Here is a 20,002-nt window from a genome sequence, read left to right on the forward strand (position 1 = left end):
AAACTGTCAAAAAATGACAGTATAGTATTCAGAATTCATAGGATTCATAGGAAGTTATAGTTCACATTTACATAGTGACTTACAGTTTAGAAAGTGGTTTCCTCACAGTAACTGTGAGGTAAGCAGGGAAAGTAATAATTATCCCTATTTTAGAGATAAAGAAAATGAGACTTATAGTTAATGTGCCTTGACAAAGGCATTACAAAGATAATATGTGGGAATGCCAGAACTTGAACCCAAGGCCTGATTCCAAATCCAGTTGTACCTCTACTACATGGGACAATAGGCATTTTTCCCCAAACTTGGAAATAAAACTTTTGGTACTATCCAATTAAAAATTTTACTCAGCACCATAACTAGCTAATTTTGCATCCATACCAGGAATGTAAAATTGTGTTCTCATCCATCCTAAAAGCATGGCCTGGTTGGCACAGTAGATATTTTCAGTGTTTTTCTTTCTCTCCTTACCTCTTTTACATGACTGAGGCCAAATGTCTCCCTTTGCCTAAGTTTTATTAAGGCTCTCAAAGTATTTACCTGTAAATTTTGAATTACTTTGATATTTTTTCTCCAAAATTACTTAGCTTCAAAAAATGTAATTGAAGTTAGTAACCAGAAGTTTCTTCCATAAACGTTTTGGGCTGAGTTTTAATTGTGTCTTTAATCTTTATTTTTGAGAAGGCTGCTATCTTTTTTGGAATTACAGACATTCACCTATAGACTTCCCTAACCTACTTTTTGGCAAATGATTCTCAACCACCAACCTCTTTCTTAAAAATTTATGTACATTTTCAGACGTAATCCAGGTTTTTCAGGGATTACACCGAGCAACAACAGTAAATTCTTTGGGGGGAGGGGGTGTGCCTATTTTAATGACAACTGAACGGTCCCATTCTTCCTCCCCAACGGGCGCTCTCCTCACTGCAAAGTGAGGGGATGATAATAACACAGAGCGATACCCATCACTTAAAAACAAAGCGTTGGAGGGATGGCAACAACCCACTCCTAGGGTCGACTCCGCGGGTAGCTTAGCCAAACCTTTTATTGCCGCCCAAGAAGCAGCTCAGCCCCTAATCTCTTAATAGATCGGTTAAACAAGACTCCAGCTCCAAGACGACGCTAAGTCTGCCGAGCAGAGGAGGAAGAGGCCGAGGAGCCGAAAGGAGCTGTTCCTTGGCGATACAAAGGTGGCCCCAGAGTGTACCCCCCACCCCCCACGCAGACTACAGGGTCCAGCATGCAGTGAGCCCGAGTGCAGACCTGCTCGCTGCACTTCAGGCGCACGGAAGACTGGGAAGTGAAGTCTCCGAGGGGTCGGAGTGGGAGAAGGCTTCGTGAATCCACTTCATTAGCACGACGGTTCCTAAAGGGGGGAGCGGGGGCTCTCTTCAGCCCGAGGTTTGAGTCGAGAGCTCAGTTAACTCCAGGGGACTGGAGGGGGTGGAGTCTGTAGAGCAATTACTTTCCTCCTCCCCACTATCCCCGCCTCCGGCTCTCCTCCCACGGAGAATGGAGGGGGAAGGTAGTGACACGTGTCAATCAATTCTCCTCCTAACCTCCTCTTCCCCCCCTCTCTCTCTGGGCGGTGGGGGGGGGGAGCGGGAGAGAGTGGCGCGCGCTTCGGGGCTCGCGCCGAGGGATCGCGCCCCCGCCTCGTGCCTGCGCCGCCCGTATGTAAATGAGGGCGCGTGACGCGGGACGCAGATGGACAAGGGAAGAGGGAGAATGGCCGCTGCTGCCGCCGCCGCCGCTGCCGCCGCCGCTCAGTGCCGGAGCCCTCGGTGCGCGGCGGAGAGGAGAGGATTCCGGCGGGAACTCGATTCTTGGCGCCACCGCCTCATGCACTGTGTAGGTAAGAGAGACACAGGCCGGTTTCTCCCGGTCTCCGCGCGGCGGCTGCCTCGAGGAGTTTAAGCTGAGAGGATTTTGAGTTGATATCTCCCCCGTTTCGGGTCAGTTCAATGGGGGAGAGGGGAGGCGGCGGCTCCTGGTCTTCCTTTTGTCTGGGGGGCCCGGCTTGGCGGTCTTCGTCCGCAATCGTTGCCTTCCCACCTCGTCTCCCGGGGACTCTTAGTTCGGAACTAACCCCCCTTCTTTCACTCCCCCCCCCCACAAGTGAGGGGATCGTTCCCCCGGCGAAACTCTGCTTCTTGCTTCTGCTCCTCCTCCTCCTGTCAGCGCAGGGGAGCGGAGGAAGCGGCTCCCGGCCGTGAAGACAAGGAGGGAGGGCCGGCCGGCTGGCCGGCCGGCCAAGAGGAAACTCCGGGCTTTGGGTCGGTGGCAAGGAGAGGAGGGTACGCGAGGGGGGCTCGTCGCCCGCCCGTGCCCAGGGCGGGGTGTGGAGGGGGGCGGCCGGGAGGACTCGGCTGAGTTCAAGGAAGAAGGGGGGAAAGGAAGCTGCTTTGGGGCGCTTGCAGGGATGGGGCGCGGAAGGCAGCCAGTGTCAAGGAGAAGAAAGTGGGGGGGACAGAGGTGAAAGCTCTGGCCTCCTCCCCTGGATCCCCGGTGCTGGGGCGGGCGGGGGGCACTTGAGCTCCGTGCGGCGGGAGGCGGTGGCGGGGCGGGTGGGGGGGTGCGTACCTCTTTAAGAAGGAGCCGCTCGTGCGCTGACGGTTGGGATTTGAAGTTCTTCCTCCCTCTTTGGAAGTCTGGACGGATGGGGAGGGGGGGTGTTGCTATGACAACGACACCCCCCCTTTCCCCTGCGGACGCCCCAACGGCTCTGGTCTCCTTTGGTGTCATGTGGCGGTTTCCACATACTACTCTCCCCCCTCCCGGCTCCCCTAATTCATTCCCCTCCCCACCCCCCCCAAAGCCCCACCTTTTCCTTCTCGTGCTCACCCAGTTTGTAGGGCTTGCACCCCGTTCCCTTCAAACTTTTGCGTATTGGGGGGCCCATTCCATGGGGCTGCTCCCTCCGGAGAGGGAGAGCTTTCCCACCTTGCTTTTGCCTCTGCTCTGCCGTAAGACGTGCGTTTGGAGTTCAGCAGGTTGGTTTCCTAGTCGAGGAAAAGAGAATGGATTATTTTGTAAGGGGCGGGGAGGTGGTGGTGGTGGCGGTGGCGGCGGGGAGAGGGGGGTCAGGGGCTGGGCGGGGAAAGGTTGTATTGTCTAGTCGCTTGCTTTGCTTTGGACAATAATCTGAAGTATGATAGAAAAACAAGTCTCTTGCTTGTTTCCATCTGTTCTTGTGCCCTCTTGCTCACCCCAATTATTTGTTTAGAGTCTTTAGGAGAGAATACCTCATTTTCCTGAGTGATATGTACGTGCGTTGTGTTACAGGACACCGTTGATACAGGGAATCAAACTCGGGGAGATTTTTCTAATTAGAGGCTTATATGTAGCACTTATATAATTTGATATTGCTACATTTAGACTGTACGTTGAGTTATCGGGGTGTCCAAAGAATGAAGAGTTGGCAGACGGTAGGGTTTTGTCAAACGTCAAATTTGATCATTTTAATATTTTAGTTATTAAAGAAATGCTAATGGGAGGATGGCAGAAAGTTTCTTCTGCTTCTTGAATATGATATGGGTGCATTCGTATAATTGTTCATTGAAATTATTCGGTTGGAAAACCTGTTTTCACTTTCAGCTAAACACTCTTAAAATGATTAATTCTGATTCTAACTGAAGCAGTTTCAATTCTAACGGGGTTGTATTCCGTGTCACTACTTTCTGAAGAAGGCATATTGCAGTGGTTTTAATGACAAAAAGAAAGGAGGCAAGGATGTTTAGTTTTTCCATTCATCTCCTTTATTAAGTGCAACGATGTGGGAAGATGTGTCCTCTGAAATACCACTAGCTTGCCCCCCTTTTTCAAAATCTTCAGACTTTAAGAACATTTAAAAACAAAATCATTTATGATTGATCAGTAAAATAAATTTGGAACAACTTTTTGCACAACATTACTGGGTCTTCAAATAGAATTAGAACTTGTTGAAAAAAAATTATAGCTGATATAGCATTTTTAATACTACCTTTTTTTAGCAGAGTATAGGTGGAAGCTGTGGGTGAATGTAAATTTTGGGGAGGGACAGGGGGCCTGGAGTCAGGAAAAGCTGAGTTTGAGTTAGGCCTCACACATGTACTAGCTGTGTGACCTCAGACAAGTCACTTACCTTCTGTTTGCCTCAGTTTCCTTATCAGTAAAATGGGAGCGATAATAGCATCTCTCTCCCAGGGTTGTTGTGAGGATAAAATAAAATAATAATTGTAGAGCACTTAGCACAATGCCTGGCACATAGTAAGTACTATATTAATGTTAGCTGTTATCATCTGAAAACTATTCCAAACACAGCCGTAGTTTATAGAAGTTTTAACACCTAGTCAAGCCAGCCCCCTCTTTATAAAAGAAACAGTATGTTTTAAAATTTGATGTATGCATTGTGTTATTAAACTATATCATGTGACAATACCCAAATCCACTAATGTATATTGGGAGTGTTATTACACAATATACTTATATTTAGTTTTCTCTCACTATGGAAAGGCCCACCCCTTTATTGAATAGTGCTTCAGTAGTATAGTGTGTCAAACTGTTTTGCAAAAACTTACTCTTCTTGGACTTTGAAGACAATCTAAAAAGATTTTTTTTAAAGAAGTACAGGGATGCTGAACAACATTTCTCTAATACAGTGAATGCAGAGTATTTCTGATTTTCTGAATCTGTCCTTAACTTTAACTCACTGAAATAATTTGACTCATTCTTTCATAACTGTTATAATGTTCTCTAGTTAAGGAAGTGAGTAGGGGAATAAGCTTATTTTATTATAGGTTTAATTTACTGATCATAACATTTCATAATTATTTGACACAATTAAGCAGTTTATCTTGGACTTGGAAAGGAAGAAAGGTTTTTAACTCCAGAAATTGTGGAATAGTTATCAGTTTACTATTATGTTAGGATTGTCACTAATCTGTGCCACCTTTTTGGTTTCCCCTTTGCAATCTGAGGCCTTGTCTCCCTCTATAGTACATTAGAAACTCTAAGAACTAGGGAGATGATGTAATTTCAGTTTTTCCCTCTGTATTTTGCCTCCACTGTTCACTCACTTGTGTACATTCTTCTCTTCAACAAACACTTAATTGAATGTCAACTGTGTGTTCATTAGTGTACCAACTCTAAAAGAGGGAGGAGGGTTGAAGATACAGAAAAGCAAGACAGTTCCTTGTTCTTGAGGAACTCATTCTAGTTCTTTGTTTAAGCTCTGAAAACTAAAAATAGAAGGAGGTCCAATCTAAAGTAAATGCTAAATAACCAAAGGTATTTATCTCTTTTTAATTTATCTATTCATGAAATAATAGGATTTAGAACTGGAAAGGAAGTTGAAGATCATGTTATCTAACCTAACCCCTCTCATTCTACAGCTGTCCGAACTTAGATCCAGAGAGCGAAGTGACTTGCCCATAGTCACATAGATAATAAGAAACAGAACTGAGATTATAACTTAGATCTTCTGATTTCACATTTAGTGTTCTTTTAACTACACTGCTCTGTGTAACATTTTTTTCCCCTTTGGAAAGTGCTTTTACAGCCGTTATCTTACTTGGTCTTTATAGTAATCTTGTGATGTAGGCAGCATAGATAGTATATAGAAGAGAAGACTAAGATCCTCAAAAGTTGTGGCTTGTATAAGGCATATATGACAACTTGTGGAAATGGGACTAGAAACCAGGTCTCTGTCTCTAGCTAACTTTTAACAGCTAATGGATAATATAAAATTGATAATAAGTCCCCAGCCTAATTTTAGCTCATAGTTTCAGTTTCTTCTCCCATCTATCCTTTTATGATAGGTACAAATGGGCATCAAATTGACTAACTCATTTGAGCTATCTTTTTTTTTCCCTTGGCTTCTCTGGAGGTGTAACTAAATAAAAGAAAGTGTCCCTAAGAAGAGGAGAGGAAACAAGGGATCGAATAAATCTACGTCCTAGATAAATGAGTGGACTTTTTCATAGGATAGTAGAATTTTAGAGTTGGACCTTAGAGATCATCTTAGTTCAACCTGTTATTTTAGAAATGAGTAAACCTGAGTACATTTGATATCTCCCTGCCATATAATGCTACAAAGATAAGTAGTTACATCCACTAAAAAAATCACTACCAGTTGTGAGCCACTCTAAATCTCCTATAGTCAATCTTTGTGTTTTCTTATCATTCTAGCCTACCCTTCACATGAGCTTTTTCACTTCCTAGAGCTATTCACAACTGCCTCTGTTTGTAAAGTGGCCATTCATGGAATTATTAGTTTATCATGGCAGAGGTATGAGAATGAGTTGAGTATTCTCTTCTTTTGATGTCCTGTAGGGCATTTGTAGTGGAATCTCATGTCCAGATTACTTTAGAATTGTACTGATTCAAGTGCATAAATGCCTAGGTTATGCTGACTTCTGTCTTCAAACCAATCCTCTTACTATTTCTATCCAGATTCAATTCAAGTATTAATGCTTACTATGTGCCAGGTGCTGGGAATACATATATATGCAGGGGAGAAAAAACAGCTCCTGCCCTCCTGGAGCTTATATTCTATTAGGAGAAAACAACATTTACAAAGATAAGTAAATACAAACCATATGAAAAATAATTTCGAAGTGGAGAAGCATTCTTGTAGGAGATGGCCTTTGAGCTGAGCCATCAAAGGATCTAGAAATTCCAAGAGGCAGAGGACAAGTAGTATGAAATCATTCTGCAAAGGTATGTTAGATTCATATTGTAAAGAGCTTTAAATGCCAAGCAGGAGCTTGTATTTTATTGTAGAGGCAGAAGGAATCCACTGAAGCTTTTTAAGCAGGGGAAATAATGTGGACAGACTTATGCATTTGCATATTAATTTGTCAACCTTGTGGAGGATGGATTGAAGAGAAGGTAAAGCCTGAAAGAATGGAGAGCAATTAGAGGGCCATTTTGATTATCCAGGCAAGAGATAATGCAACTCTGAACTAGAGTTATGATCACATGAGTGGAGAAAAGGGAATGGGTGTGAGAAATGTTGTGGAGGTAGAAGAGCTAAGACTTTACCACAGATGGGATATATGGGATGAGGCAATAGGAAAACCCCAGAGAGGATTACTGTAACATTACAAACCATGATTCACTGAAAAGATGGATGTCCTCCACCAAAATAGGGAAATTAGGAAAAGGAATACATTTAAGGGGAAAGTTTGGTGTCTGTTTTAGATATGTTGAGTTTGGGGTGCCTGTGGGGCATCTAGGTGATAAAGCTCAGATGCAGGATGAGGGCTGGATGTGTGAATCTGGGACTCAACTTTATAGAGATGATTTTGAATCCATGGTAGTTGATGAGATCATTGACAGTGAATGTAGAAAAGAAAGAAATTGAGGACCTTACAAAAAGAGATTGAAAAGGGTAAGTCAGACAGGGAAAAAGAACTAGAAGACAATAGTATCTTGAAACTCTTGAAAGAGTTTCTACAAACAAAAAGGGGAATGTTGTTAGGGTGGTCAACTTTGTCAAGTGCAGAAGGGTCAGAAAGGATGAAGACTGAGAAAAGACCATTAACTTTTGCAAATAAGATTGTCATTCATCTTCAAGAGCACAGTTTCAGTTGAGTAGTAATACTGGAACTGGGAAGTGAGTATGTGGAGGCAAGGAATATAGAGAGCTTTTCCTAGGAGTCTGGCTGTGAAAAGCAGGAGACCTTTAGGACAAAAGCTTTAGAGGTATGATAGGGATTGCTCAGACTGCTATCTAACCTTATAACAAGACTGAGAATTTGTAAGGATGGGGTGGTATCTATTCCAGGTTTCTTTGTTCAAAAGTTGACTCTAATAAAAATTGGCTTTTGATTCCTTTTCTATTTCTTGAATTCAAGCCCTGGCACTATTGTACCCATATCATAGATAGGTAAATTGAAGCATCATGGTTACCCTATATTAGGTAACTTGAAATCCATAATTATATTAGAAGTTTTTTGGTGGTTTAGGCAGGACCAATTTGTCTTTTTTTCTGTGCCTCAGTATTTATATATCTTTTTTTTTAAGGGAGGGGAGGAGGGAATAATACTGAGGAATTTTTGCATGCAAATTTTGAGATACTGTATTCTGGATCATTTTATACAGTAGAAGATCAAAAATCTGCCATCCTTGGGACCAAGCAGTGTGCGAATTTTGTATTTTTGCAGATGTTAGATATGGGCTACAGACTGGTCTGAACATATCATAGCCTGATTTCTGCGTGGTGCCGTCCCCTCCTTGCCCACGCTACTTTCCTTGGCTGGCCGCACGTGCGCACCCCGCCCTGATTGGCTGTGCACGAGATAAGCGGCTGTTCCTGTGCCCCCCTACGTTCCTCTGACTTGTCTGACTTCCAGCCCTGGCCTTCGCTTCTTCCACCACAGTGCAATCCTGGGAGGAACAGCAAAGGTATGTGGATTTTGGATATGTAACTTTTCGATCTTCTACTGTAGTGATTCCCATCTAATTGCAGCATCCCAGCATTGTTGTGTTTTTTTTTTAATAGTGCTCTTTTTTTAGTGTTGTGAGGCATAAATTTATGAACCGTTGGTTAGGGTGCAGTGCAGACAACACCATTTCACTTCCCTGGTAGATCATTTACATTTTTTTTTCCTGTACTGTGGCTGTATCTGTATTCATCACAACAAATTTTTAAGTCACAAGAGAGTAACAAGGTGTAAATGGTCAATATGAACCTATCACTGTCATTAGAAAAACAAGAGTGATGGGTTAGTTGGGCCAGCTTTTGTATATGGATGGCAAATAATACTTTTAAAAATAAGAATTGAAATATTTTTAGTTGTGAATTTTGCATCATCTGAGATACTTGGCCATACTTGAAGATTTGTTTTACATTCTCTTCTCTACCTCCTCCACCCCAGCGCCCACCCTCCACCTCTCTTCCCTACTAAAAAGAAACAGAAACATAATTGGGAATCATTCAGTCCCAGTTTCCTCTTCTAAGCCACTTGGAACTTTAGTCATTTAAATTTCTTGCTATCCTCTTGTCCTTCCATTCATTCCCTTGGTAAATTAACAATGCTTCCTCTGCAGTACCTCTTAGATTCAGCTGTCATTCACTTCTATTGAAGCCTTTGTCCAGATCCTGATAACCTCATATATAGCTTACTGAAATGTCTTTGCTGACTTCCCAGCTTTCTGTTTATTTTAAATCCTACATAAATAGTCATTCTCAACAGCCAGTTTTATTGCATAGCTTAAAACCCTAAGATATCTCCCTTGTGCCTTTTTATATGGAGTGAAAACTTTTAGCATTGTCTTTAGTTCATTCTTCTGGTGGCCCTACTGGTGGAGTTATTCTTTCTTTAGCCTTCTTCATTTGTGTGTTAGCTCAAGATGTGTGGTGCTTTTTTCATATATTTTCTTGCCTCTTATCTTTTGGAGACCTTCCTAAATTAATGAAATGGTTTTGCCAGTTCCCACTTCTCAATTACCACTTCTACCCTTTGAAACTCAACTAAAAATTGATATTTCCCTTCAAGTATTTATGCCATTTATAATATAGTTATATAATATATCAAATATAATTTACCATACCATTAATTTATTATAATTAGCTCTTTTCATGGTACATGTTTGTGTGTGTATTTGTGTATTCTGTATATTTCAAAGAATCTGTGATCTTATCGATTTGAGCACTTCCTCTGATGACTCGATTATAAGATGTTCATGTCTATCCTTTGCTGCTCTTGACCATGTCCACCCATAAATCCTTTGGGAGTGACACCCAACATAGGGATTTTCTTTCATTATCTTGATTAGGTGAAGATGAATGAAGTGTAGAAGTGTAGAAGCTATCATCCTGTGTTGCTATGTGATTAGTTTATCTTTTTTTCTTATTCTTGAATATTTCTTCAACATCCTTTACACTATTGTTCCTGCATAATTCTTAATTAGTAATGCATTTCAGCCTTCTCATACTTATCATGCACTCTCCATTGCTCTGTGGGTGAGCCTCAACTCCCCCCCCCCCATAAATGTAGTCACAGTTCACAGCTATACAACATCTTTGCAATTGTATTGGTTTTAAAAAGTTGAGCTAATTTCAGGGATGAGCTTGGAGCGATTAAAAAAACTTTGCTATTTCTAGAAGTCAATCATTCCTGCTTTCCACTTTAATTCTGAGCCCAGCTCATTATCCATTTCCATTGCCTATCCATTAATCTGTAATAATGGACAAACTTTCTGAGTTGTCCACCCGAGGTAGTCTGGGTTATTCATCATTCATTAATTGTTTTTAGGTGTGGATAGTTAGGCTGAACTTTTGTAAGTGATTACTAATTTCATTTAGGTATTGAAATGTTCTTGGCTTGATGCAATGAACATGTCTTCTGCAAGCAGGAGCATCTGGAATGCCTTACTTTACCACCTTTTTCATTTAGACTTCGCGTTAGATAACCTCCATGATTGTGGCAAACACCCTTGGCAAGTATATGTGTCTTTGTTTTATGCCTCACTTTATATTAATCAGGAGGGCTATCAAAAAAGGTTACATTTTATGTAGAATGTTATATGATTATCATTCCATATACATGGAGGATGTCTTGTTGGAGAAGAATCTTAGAAGTAACATTTCCCTCTAAAAATTTAAATGCTTTATTTTTTTATAGCCAGCAGTCACTAAGCACAGTAGGATTTTATGTTCTCTCTTTGTTTCAGTCAGTTGTTTGACTATAAAAATGTGGTCTACTGTAAAATCCCTTCTTCAGCCTTCCTCAAGTATGCCTTCCATCAGTGTGTAGATTTTTCTTAAGTCTTGTAGAATTGGAAGCATTTCAATTGGTGGTTATTGATTTTGCTTGTAACAAGGAGCTAAAGATATTTTCTATGCTGTCTTCTCCCTACTTGAGAATTAATTCCTTGACAGTTTCTCAATGCCCTTCCCTAAAATAATGTCACCTCCAGAGCTGCCTCCCCCATGTATGCAATGCGCATACATGATATAATCCAGCTGTTTTTCCCATCCTTTTTTAGAGCTATTTTGACTAATATTAGAGTTCAAATGTGTAGCTGTACCGTCTTTGATAATGAAAAATGTTGGTTATAAAAATCTTTTATTTAAGATCTTTCATTTTTTTGTCTGTTGTTCCTTTTCAGGTTTCATCCTTAAATATCTTTGAGATGAATGCTTACTTGATTAATTTTATATAGCATTTATATAGTAAAATATATATGTAGGGGTGTGTGTATGTGTTTGTGTTTACACACTTAGCTAATTTTAAAATGACCACCAAGGATTTCTTTTGTTACCAAATATTTAGTATTGGCCCCCCAAAAGGAGCTTTTGTCAAATATTTTCTGAAAATGATACATGAATATATTGTTTCAAATACACTGGATTTAGAGTTTACACATGTTTGTGTTCTAATATCTTTACAAGATTTAACTATTTTAAAATTATGGTTGTAAATTATTCTGGTAATTTCAGAAGATTACAACTGCCCTATTTTCTTTGAATATTAGAGTCTTTAAGCTGTTCTCCATCTACTGGTCAGTTCTTAAAGCCTTATTCCTTGTCTACTTCCAAGTTGCTCTTCTCCACTGAGCCTTCCTTTTCTTCTTTCCCATATCTTTTAGAGATTATCAGTAGGAAAGAGAATAGACTACCTGTTTCTTGTCTTATCTACAACTATTAATTATTTGTACTTTTTGTTCTCTCATTAGAATTGGCAAGATTTAGAGGAAATCAAAAGTAGCTCGTTACTAAGAAGTTAGAGATTTAGCTTTTAAGAGAGTATAGGAGGTTATCAGTTCTGTTCCTATTCTACTCACTGAAGTATTAGAGCTCACTAGATTTCATAGTTTGTACTTATTGTGTTCGAGGTATTGCATTTGATGTAAAACTAGATAAGAAAAAATTCTGACTTTAAGGAGCTTAAATTCTTATGGGGCATAGGAGTATAACAGAATTAAAAATGACTAACTACAGTACAAGGCAGAAAATGGAAAAAAAATTAAAAAGATGTCTTTGGTAAGAAAAATTTCTTTTCATGGAGGGAACCAAAAGGAGGAAAAGTTTTGTAGCATTTGGTTTCTCAAGGCTGAGGGGGCAGTATTACTTACGGCCTAGAAGTCTCTTGGTTGGCCTAAAGTCAAGAAGGTCTGAGTAAGGAAGATATATGCTAGATATGTGATTATAGACAAGTCATCAAGGCAAGTTACAGAATAGTTGCTGATCTGCATGGGCAGAGTGAGTTTTTACACTTGGGAGCAATTGACAGACTAAAATCACCTGTTCCGACCAGGGGAAAAAAAGCCAGAACTGCCGTTGCTATGGGATTCTACCTCCAATTCTGAAGAGGAATGAGAATAGATAAGATCCAATTTCATTCTTAAATCTCACTTTCCTGGACGAGAAAATTAGATGTATCCAAATATGTTCTTGACAATTTTAGAGGTACTACTTTGGGTTTGATTGTACTTGAGTTATGTGCTACTACTTGGGCTTTGTTGCTCTGCCTTCCCTTTATTAATTAACTGTAGTTAATGATTAGTTAAACATTTAAGTGCATCAAGGAAACTGGCTTTTTAAAAGACTTCTTGGTGATATTTTTTGTGATTATAATTACTACTTGATCTTTGCCTTCCCCACGGGTGAATTACGTAGTTCAGTAGCATATGTATATAGTATGTGAGTAGATAATCTCAATATCTATATACGTGTAATACATATTTGCATGTATGTATACATACACATCGTGTGTGTATGTGTGTGTGTGTGTGTGTGTGTGTGTGTGTGTGTGAGAGAGAGAGAGAGAGAGAGAGAGACAGACAGACAGACAGGTAGGTAACCAGAAGTGTCAGCCACTTCTAACTCCACTTACTAAACAAAGCACAATGGGTAAAGTGTTCATTCTCATCCCCTCCTCCATGACTCAAAAAGTACGGAATCTTAAGATCTACATGGGACATATATTCTATGGGAAATACAAAGAATCAGTGTGATGTGTATTTGAGGAACTTATTCTTAGGTATTTTTTCCAGAGCAACACTTGACTTTAGCTTATTTGCTCTTCAGCAGGCTATAAGAATAGTGCAATAATCTGAAGAAGATAAAGTTTACAAACTCCTTCTTAGGTCTTCGTTTATGTTAGTTTGAACTGGTATAAATTTCTAGACATGGCTTAGTCAAATCTATGACCTCTTTATGCATTTGACAATGTTGATTATCCGTTCTTGAAACTCTTTTTTTTTTTTACTTCTGAGTAACTATATTCCTGGTTCTCATCGTTCCTCTGAGGGTTCATTCTGTACCTTTCCTGGACCTACCCCCAAGGGTAATCCTCAAAGTTCTATTTTCACAAAAGATCCTTTATATCAACTTACTGACCATTAGTGGTGTTATCATTTGCTATCACCTCTGTGTGTATGACATCCAGTTCTAAATCCATAGCTTTGACTTCTCTCCTGAACTGCAGACCCACTTTTCCACCTGACTGTCTTGCCAGACCGTTTAAACTCAAAATGTCATTTCTTTCCAGTTTGTCATCTTGTCTTCTAAAATCTCTTCTTTTTACTGCCAGATGTCTAGTAAAAAGCCACTTCTTTCTCCTAGTGTCACACTGCCTCAGAACTTTAGTTTGACCTTTTCATTTCATCTTTTTTCTTCTTTGCTCCTTATGGTTCTTTCTACCTTTTATAGTCTATCCTCTGTCCTTTTCTCTCTGTCATGGTTCTTGCCCTCAGCTGAACGATTTTTACTTGGCTATATTTTACCACATTGCATCTTCCTGTTTCTGTAATACATTTGAAAGCCTTTGATACTCTGACCATATCCTCTTTCTCTGACCTTATTGTGCATTACTGCCTTTCACAGTAACCTGCACTCTGGCAAAACTGGACCATGTCATAACTCTTGATATCTGTCCTTCATTTTCTTGCCTCCTTTTCTTTGTTTATGCTCTTGATTCTACCTGAATCCTTTCTGCTCTTATCTTTTGTCCTCCCCCACCACCCCATTTCTATCTCTGTAAATCCTGCCTGTAATTCGAGGAGTTTATTTTCTGATTGCCACTCTCTTTTCCTTTGCTAGAATTCAGTCAACATTAAATACCTACAGTGTGCAAAGTATAATGCTAGGTGCTGGGGACTTACGGTGCTTTATTAGATTATTTAATTTTGTTTTTGTGGCAAACCCTATGATGCAAATAATTATACATAGGAAAAACTGAAGCCCAATTTGATTAAGAACTTGCCCAACATCATGTAGCTACAAATTTAGCATTCTTTATTACCTTATTATATTTCTACTCTGATATCATACCACTTTGTTGGTATTTCCTTCTAACAATTATTTCATTCTCCCCCCCCCCCCATAGATTTAGAGGTGCTTTCTCTTGCTACGCACTGTGATAAATGCTGGCAGTACAAACAGTAGGAAAAAATATTTCCTCTCCTCACGGATCTTACATTTTAATAAAGAAGACAATACATTAAAAGGATACTGAAAGTGAGAGCTGAGGGGGAGGGGAGATGATAGAGAATGTGGAGTAGTTCTGCCTGGTGGGAAATGAAGAGATGGTTGGCTGGGTGAGGGGGCCGGGGACTGGATCTCTCCTTAAATGGAGGGTCTGGGAGAAGCCATCCGGTCAAGTAGGGGCCCCAGAAGTGTGGGGTCCTTCTCTAGGTATGAGTTCCAGGACTAAAGTGATCTTCCAGGATGAAGAGGTTGCTGGGAAATGATAGAGGAATCAGGAGGAATGTAGCCTCATGGGACATAACAAAACTTGAGGATCATAGAAGTTGAATGATTTTGCTCAACTTTTTCACACAAGTAACAGCAGACAGCTGAGACACAAAGCCAGGTCCTCTGATTTGAAGTGCCCTCCCGTGTTGTATACATGTTTCATCTCTTTCTTACGATGAGATTATAAGCTTCTCACAGGCAGAGACTATGTTGTTTTTTGTGTACTTGCATCTAGCACAGTACCTCACACATAATAAAGATTCAATTAACATTTATTTGGTATATCTTTGAACAAAAGCCCTTTCTTATATCATAACTTTCATTAATATGTATTGCCAAAAGTTGATTTTCCTTTATCATTTTAGTTAATTTCTTTGTGAATCAGATCTGGACACAATATTATTTTATTTTTCCTCTGAAGGAATTTAACTAGTAAAAACAATTGAAGGTTCTAGTTTATTAGAGCAGGTGACTAATAATAAGAGTTGATATTTTACTTAGCCTGTTAACAGGTAGGTGGTAAAATATAGTAGTGTTATTAATAATTCTTTATTAATTCTTATTATATGTTATTCTTAACAATAATTTGAAGAAGTAGGAGAAAAACTTTTTTTCTGAAAATTTTTGTCCATCTAATATTGGTTGACTAGAGCACCCTCGTGTGTTTGTCTGTAAGGAAATCATTTTAGGATTTTCATAGAACAGGAACACAAAACCTTCACAGGTACCAAGAACTCTTAGGAATTGAATTTACCTCCCCCTTCTGTGCCAGGTATACACCTGGCTGCACAATCAGACTCAGTCATTCCCAGCTGCTGCTGTGCAGGTACCTTGAAGGAAATCCTCTCCTTCCCCCATTGTACCTACTTCGTGCCTCCTTTTTGTGGTTGCATGAGGCACACCTTGCTGTTTTGGGCTCTTGAGCAGGGGCCAGTGAATAAAAACTTCCCCTTACTCCCTACCTTCCCTCTTCTCTCCTGTCCCCTTTTCATTTTCTGTGTGTTAGAGTAAAGCAGGATGTAGGCAAGGATGTATTGCAATCTGTATTGCAGATCTGACTATCCTCCCTCAAGTCACTCTTCTTTTGAACCTTCCTGTTTCTTTTGAGGGCACCAAGTATCCTTCTAGTTACCAAGGTACACAGCCTAGAAGTCATAGTTGACTCCTGAGTCTCCTTCACCCTACATAGCCAGTAAATTCCAGTCTCTACCTCTACAGTGTTTTCCATACAGAGATTGGCTGGTTATCTCTTGGCATAGTGCTTTAGAAGAATTGTCAGACTTAAAGATTTTATGAAATTTTCTTTTTTTAAAGAAGAAGAGTGTCTCAAATTTGCTGAAGTGATTATCCAGGAGTATGTTACCTACCAGTACTTAAAAAAATAAAATAAATCGCCATAGTCTGTCCCCTACAGATAAGGGTGATTTTTAAAAACAATTACAACTTTTGTTTCTGTGTCACCATATTTTATTTCCCAGTAAATCCATCTCCTACTCAGGGAGCTATCCCTTATAATAAAGAATAAAAAGAAAGAGGGGGAAAAAATGTACTGAAAAACTCCCAAGTTCAGTATATGCAGTATTCTACATTTGTGTTCTTTTTCAAATAAGAGAGGGAGGTGTATTCTCATATCTTCAAAACAAGTTTAGTCATAATTTCCTAGCATTCAGTTTCTTTTATTTTGTTATTTTTTCATTTACCTTGTTGTCAATGTGTATTATTTTTCTGGTTCTGTCTCCCCGCCTCCCTGTGTTCTTCATACTCATTTTTGGTACAAAAATGTTCACATTCATGTACCATGGGCATTTACTTTGTTTCTAGATGTTTGCTCCTACAAAAAAGAGCTGTCCTGTGTATATTGGACCTTTTTTTCTGTCTTGAAAGTCCTTGGGATAAATGCGTAGCAGTGAGTTCTCTGGGTCAAAGGATGTGGGTGAATGTCCATAGTATCTTCCTTAGCATAATGTTAAGTTGCTTACTGGAGTGGTTAGATTACTTGAGCTTCACTAACAGTGTTATTAATATGCCAATTTTACCTTTAACTTCATCAGTGACTATTCTCATCTTTTGTCATCTTTGCCAGTTTGCTTGGGTATAAGGTAAAACTTCAGCGTTGTTTTGATTTACGTTTCTCTTCATATTAGTGATTTTTGAAGCAGTCATCCATATGGCTGTTAAGAGTTTAGAGGATTTTTATTTGAGAACCATTTAAAAACATTCTGTAATTCTCCAATGATTCAAAGGTACCGATTTAATAACAAATGAGAAATTAACAGCTTTTTGGAGGGAGAATTTTTAAAGCATCTTTGGAAATTGTTCCTGTCATATATGTTCCCATCATTGTGATTTTATTGCTTACAACCGTGTAATATATATAAAATAACTCATCTGTTTTTGTTGTTGTTCATTCATTTCAGTTGTGTCAAACTCTTTGTGAGCCCATTTGGGGTTTTCTTAGCAAAGGTAGTGAAGTGATTTGCCATATCCTTCTCCAGCTCATTTTACAGAAGAGGAACTGAGGCAAACAAGCGACTTGTGCAGGGGCACACAGCTATAAGTATCTGAGGCCAGGTTTGAACTCAGAAAAATGAGTCTTCCTGACTTTAGACCTTGCATCACTTAGCTGTCCAGTTCATATCTATATATTTAAAAAAAACAAAAACAAAACCTTGGTAACTTAATTTTCTAGCCTCTTTAAAAATCTTCCAACTAAAGAGTTTTAGTGGCTTTTGAATCTTTTTGTTAAATGTAAAAATGAAACCCCTTTTAGTTAGCCTTCAAGAATAACCGATTGACATTATGGAAGATAGAAATTTGGTAACTGAATTGCAACAAAAATGACTAGCATGATTTAATTTTTAAAAAATTCACTTTTCCCATTTGGAACCATGTATTTGTGAGGTGTCCTTTTCAGTTATGATATTCATGTTTATAAATAAATATACATATGTTGGAGGTACATGCTTACATTTATTTTACTCACAGTAGTATGACGAGAAAAGTCTGTAGAACGCAGTAAATGTTTCTCTCCTTTCCCCCTTTCCTCCAAGTTCTTTAGGTAGAACATATCATAGTTGTCTTTGGCCTAAATTCAGACACATGCATGTGTGCTCGCACACGTACCCCCCCCTTAAGTTTTTATTGCTTATAGTATTGCTATAAGTGGCTATTTGTACCCCTTACTTCAGAGAATTTTGTGTTCTTCATTGCCATCTTTTCATTTTTGCTGTAGTATTGTCTTTTACAGCCTTATGGAAAGAACACTGGACCTAGATTCAGAAAACCTGGACGTGAATTCTGGCAGCGTCATTTGCCAGCTATCTGACCTTGGAGGAATGATTTAACCTCTGTGAGCCCCTTTTATCATATAAATTTAAAAAGTGTTAATAGCAGCTCTAATTTATATGATGCTTTATAATTTACAAAGCACTTCCCTCACAATAACGTGAGATAGGTATTATCTGTATTTTAGAATAGTAAAATAAGGGGAAGTAAAATATATAATGTGTAAGTTGCAGAGGCAGGATGTGAACCCAGGTCTTAATTCAAGCTTAATGCTTTTTCTGCTATACTGTTCTGCCTCTGTATGCCGGATTGTGAGGGAAATGCTTTATGAAGTGTAAATTACTATATAAAATACTCTTTAGCAATTATAGCTGTTGCTATCATCACTTCTGATCTTAGCCATTTTTTTTGTTTTTTTACTCATTCATTGATTCTTGCCTTTTATGGCTTATCTCCTACTTTTTACTTTCCCCTCAAAAAGACTGTACCTTATAGAAAGAAAAGGATGCTTTGGCTGCCAGTGCCTGTTAAAAAGGTCAGTCCTGCTCTATCCAGTGTAGGCCTTTCGGTTTACGGCTGGCTCTTTGTTCATAGATGTGCCCTAGGTGCCAAAGAAGGTTTTGAATTTTTTTTTCACCTCCTGGGGTTAGGGAAGTAGAAAAGGGGTGTGTGTGTGTTTAATTTGTAGAGTACTTTCTTAAGCTTGAGAGGTCCAGAAAGCAGTAAGCAAATTTTAGAGCTTAAATGTGTCCAAATGAATATTGTTCCCTTCAAAATAATCACTTTGGGAGATTGATTACATATTTATTTCAAATGTATGCTGCATTGCAAAATGTTTTTGGGACTCTGGAAAGCTTAGGGGATATTCTTTTGGCCTGGATCTACCTGATATTTCACAGGGAAGCTTACTGCCATCTTCCCAAGGAACCAGGCTCAGATTTTGTAGTCTTTGATTTTCTTTCTCTCCTTAATCTGCATATATATTCAGGCACTGAGTAATTGGGATTCTCTCTGTAATATCCCTGGCATCTGTTATCTTCTTTATTTCTTCCTACTGATGCCATAGTAGTTCAGGTTCTTGTTATGTTTCCCATTCTAGAATCAGTATCCATTCAGTTCAATATCTCATTATTTCACAGTGAGAATTAGTGAGAATGGTGACCTAAAGGCATTATAATATGTTTAGTCATTAAAGGAAGATTGATTTAGACATTGTCTAAATTCTTGATCCTTTTTGTTCTTGATGTCCTTTTATTGTCCTTTCTCATTTCACAAGATAGCTATTCCATATTTTTCCTTAAAAAGTCTTGTCACTAATAGTACCATAACTACATATACTTATAAACATGGGGTGTGTGTGTGTGTGTGTGTATGTGTATATATATATATATATATATATATATATATATATATATATATATATATATGTATGTGTATATATATATATATATATATATATATATATATATATGTATGTATGTATGTATGTATGTATATAAATTTATCTTGCTTTAAGGACAATATAGAAGCCACGTAGTAGAAACTTTCTCATCTCATCTCACTTCATCAAACCTCACCACCATCACCCTCTCGCAACACCTTCCATCTGGTTCCAGAGAAAAAGAGCTCCCCATCTAGTCACTAATGCTCATCCTCTGTCTTTGATCCCATTCCCTGCTAACTTCCTGCAAAATCTTCTTATAGTAGTCAATGCTTCTTTTTCATGCAGGTGTAGTCTGCCTCCCCACTGGCTTCTTCCCGTTTAACTATAAAAAAAAAAAAAGCTCAAATCTGTCCCCTCTTTTTTTAAGCCTTTTCCTTGACCCTTTTGTCTTTTTCTGTTGACTACTAAACTTCTTAAATCATCTATACCTAAAGTCCCCACTTTCTTACCACCCATTCAAACTTCTTAAGTTGTTTACCTAAAGTCCCCACTTTCTCGATACCCGCTCAGTGCTCCGATGCTTGGAATTTGGCCTATGCCGCCACTACTCTATTGGAGCTGTTCTCTTAGAGGTCATCACTAAGTCCTTA

At 39.2% G+C, this 20,002-nt stretch overlaps 1 protein-coding gene and 1 long non-coding RNA gene across 7 annotated transcripts in view; one reads left to right on the forward strand and one right to left on the reverse strand.

Annotated features, from left to right (window-relative positions):
• Positions 1 to 1,541, reverse strand: part of LOC110213290 (uncharacterized) — a 56,951-nt gene extending 55,410 nt beyond the window's left edge. The window contains exon 1 of the long non-coding RNA XR_013484084.1: positions 1,261 to 1,541. This is a non-coding gene — a long non-coding RNA (uncharacterized LOC110213290). The remainder of the gene's footprint in view (positions 1 to 1,260) is intronic.
• A 58-nt stretch (positions 1,542 to 1,599) lies between these two features.
• Positions 1,600 to 20,002, forward strand: part of LCORL (ligand dependent nuclear receptor corepressor like) — a 177,161-nt gene continuing 158,758 nt past the window's right edge. For 2 of the 6 annotated variants that reach the window (XM_020992645.2, XM_078148595.1), the window contains exon 1: positions 1,600 to 1,852. In XM_020992645.2, coding sequence (XP_020848304.1) covers positions 1,705 to 1,852 — 148 coding nt within the window. In that variant the 5' untranslated portion in view covers positions 1,600 to 1,704. Of the gene's footprint in view, positions 1,853 to 8,267; positions 8,386 to 20,002 lie in introns of those variants that run through there. The other 4 variants (XM_078148596.1, XM_020992674.2, XM_020992680.2 and 1 more) reach the window with 4 other exon arrangements.

This window comes from Phascolarctos cinereus, unplaced genomic scaffold (assembly GCF_003287225.1).
Source record: "Phascolarctos cinereus isolate Bilbo 61053 unplaced genomic scaffold, phaCin_HiC Scaffold_9;HRSCAF=440, whole genome shotgun sequence".
In the NCBI taxonomy this organism is placed as follows: Eukaryota; Metazoa; Chordata; class Mammalia; order Diprotodontia; family Phascolarctidae; genus Phascolarctos; species Phascolarctos cinereus.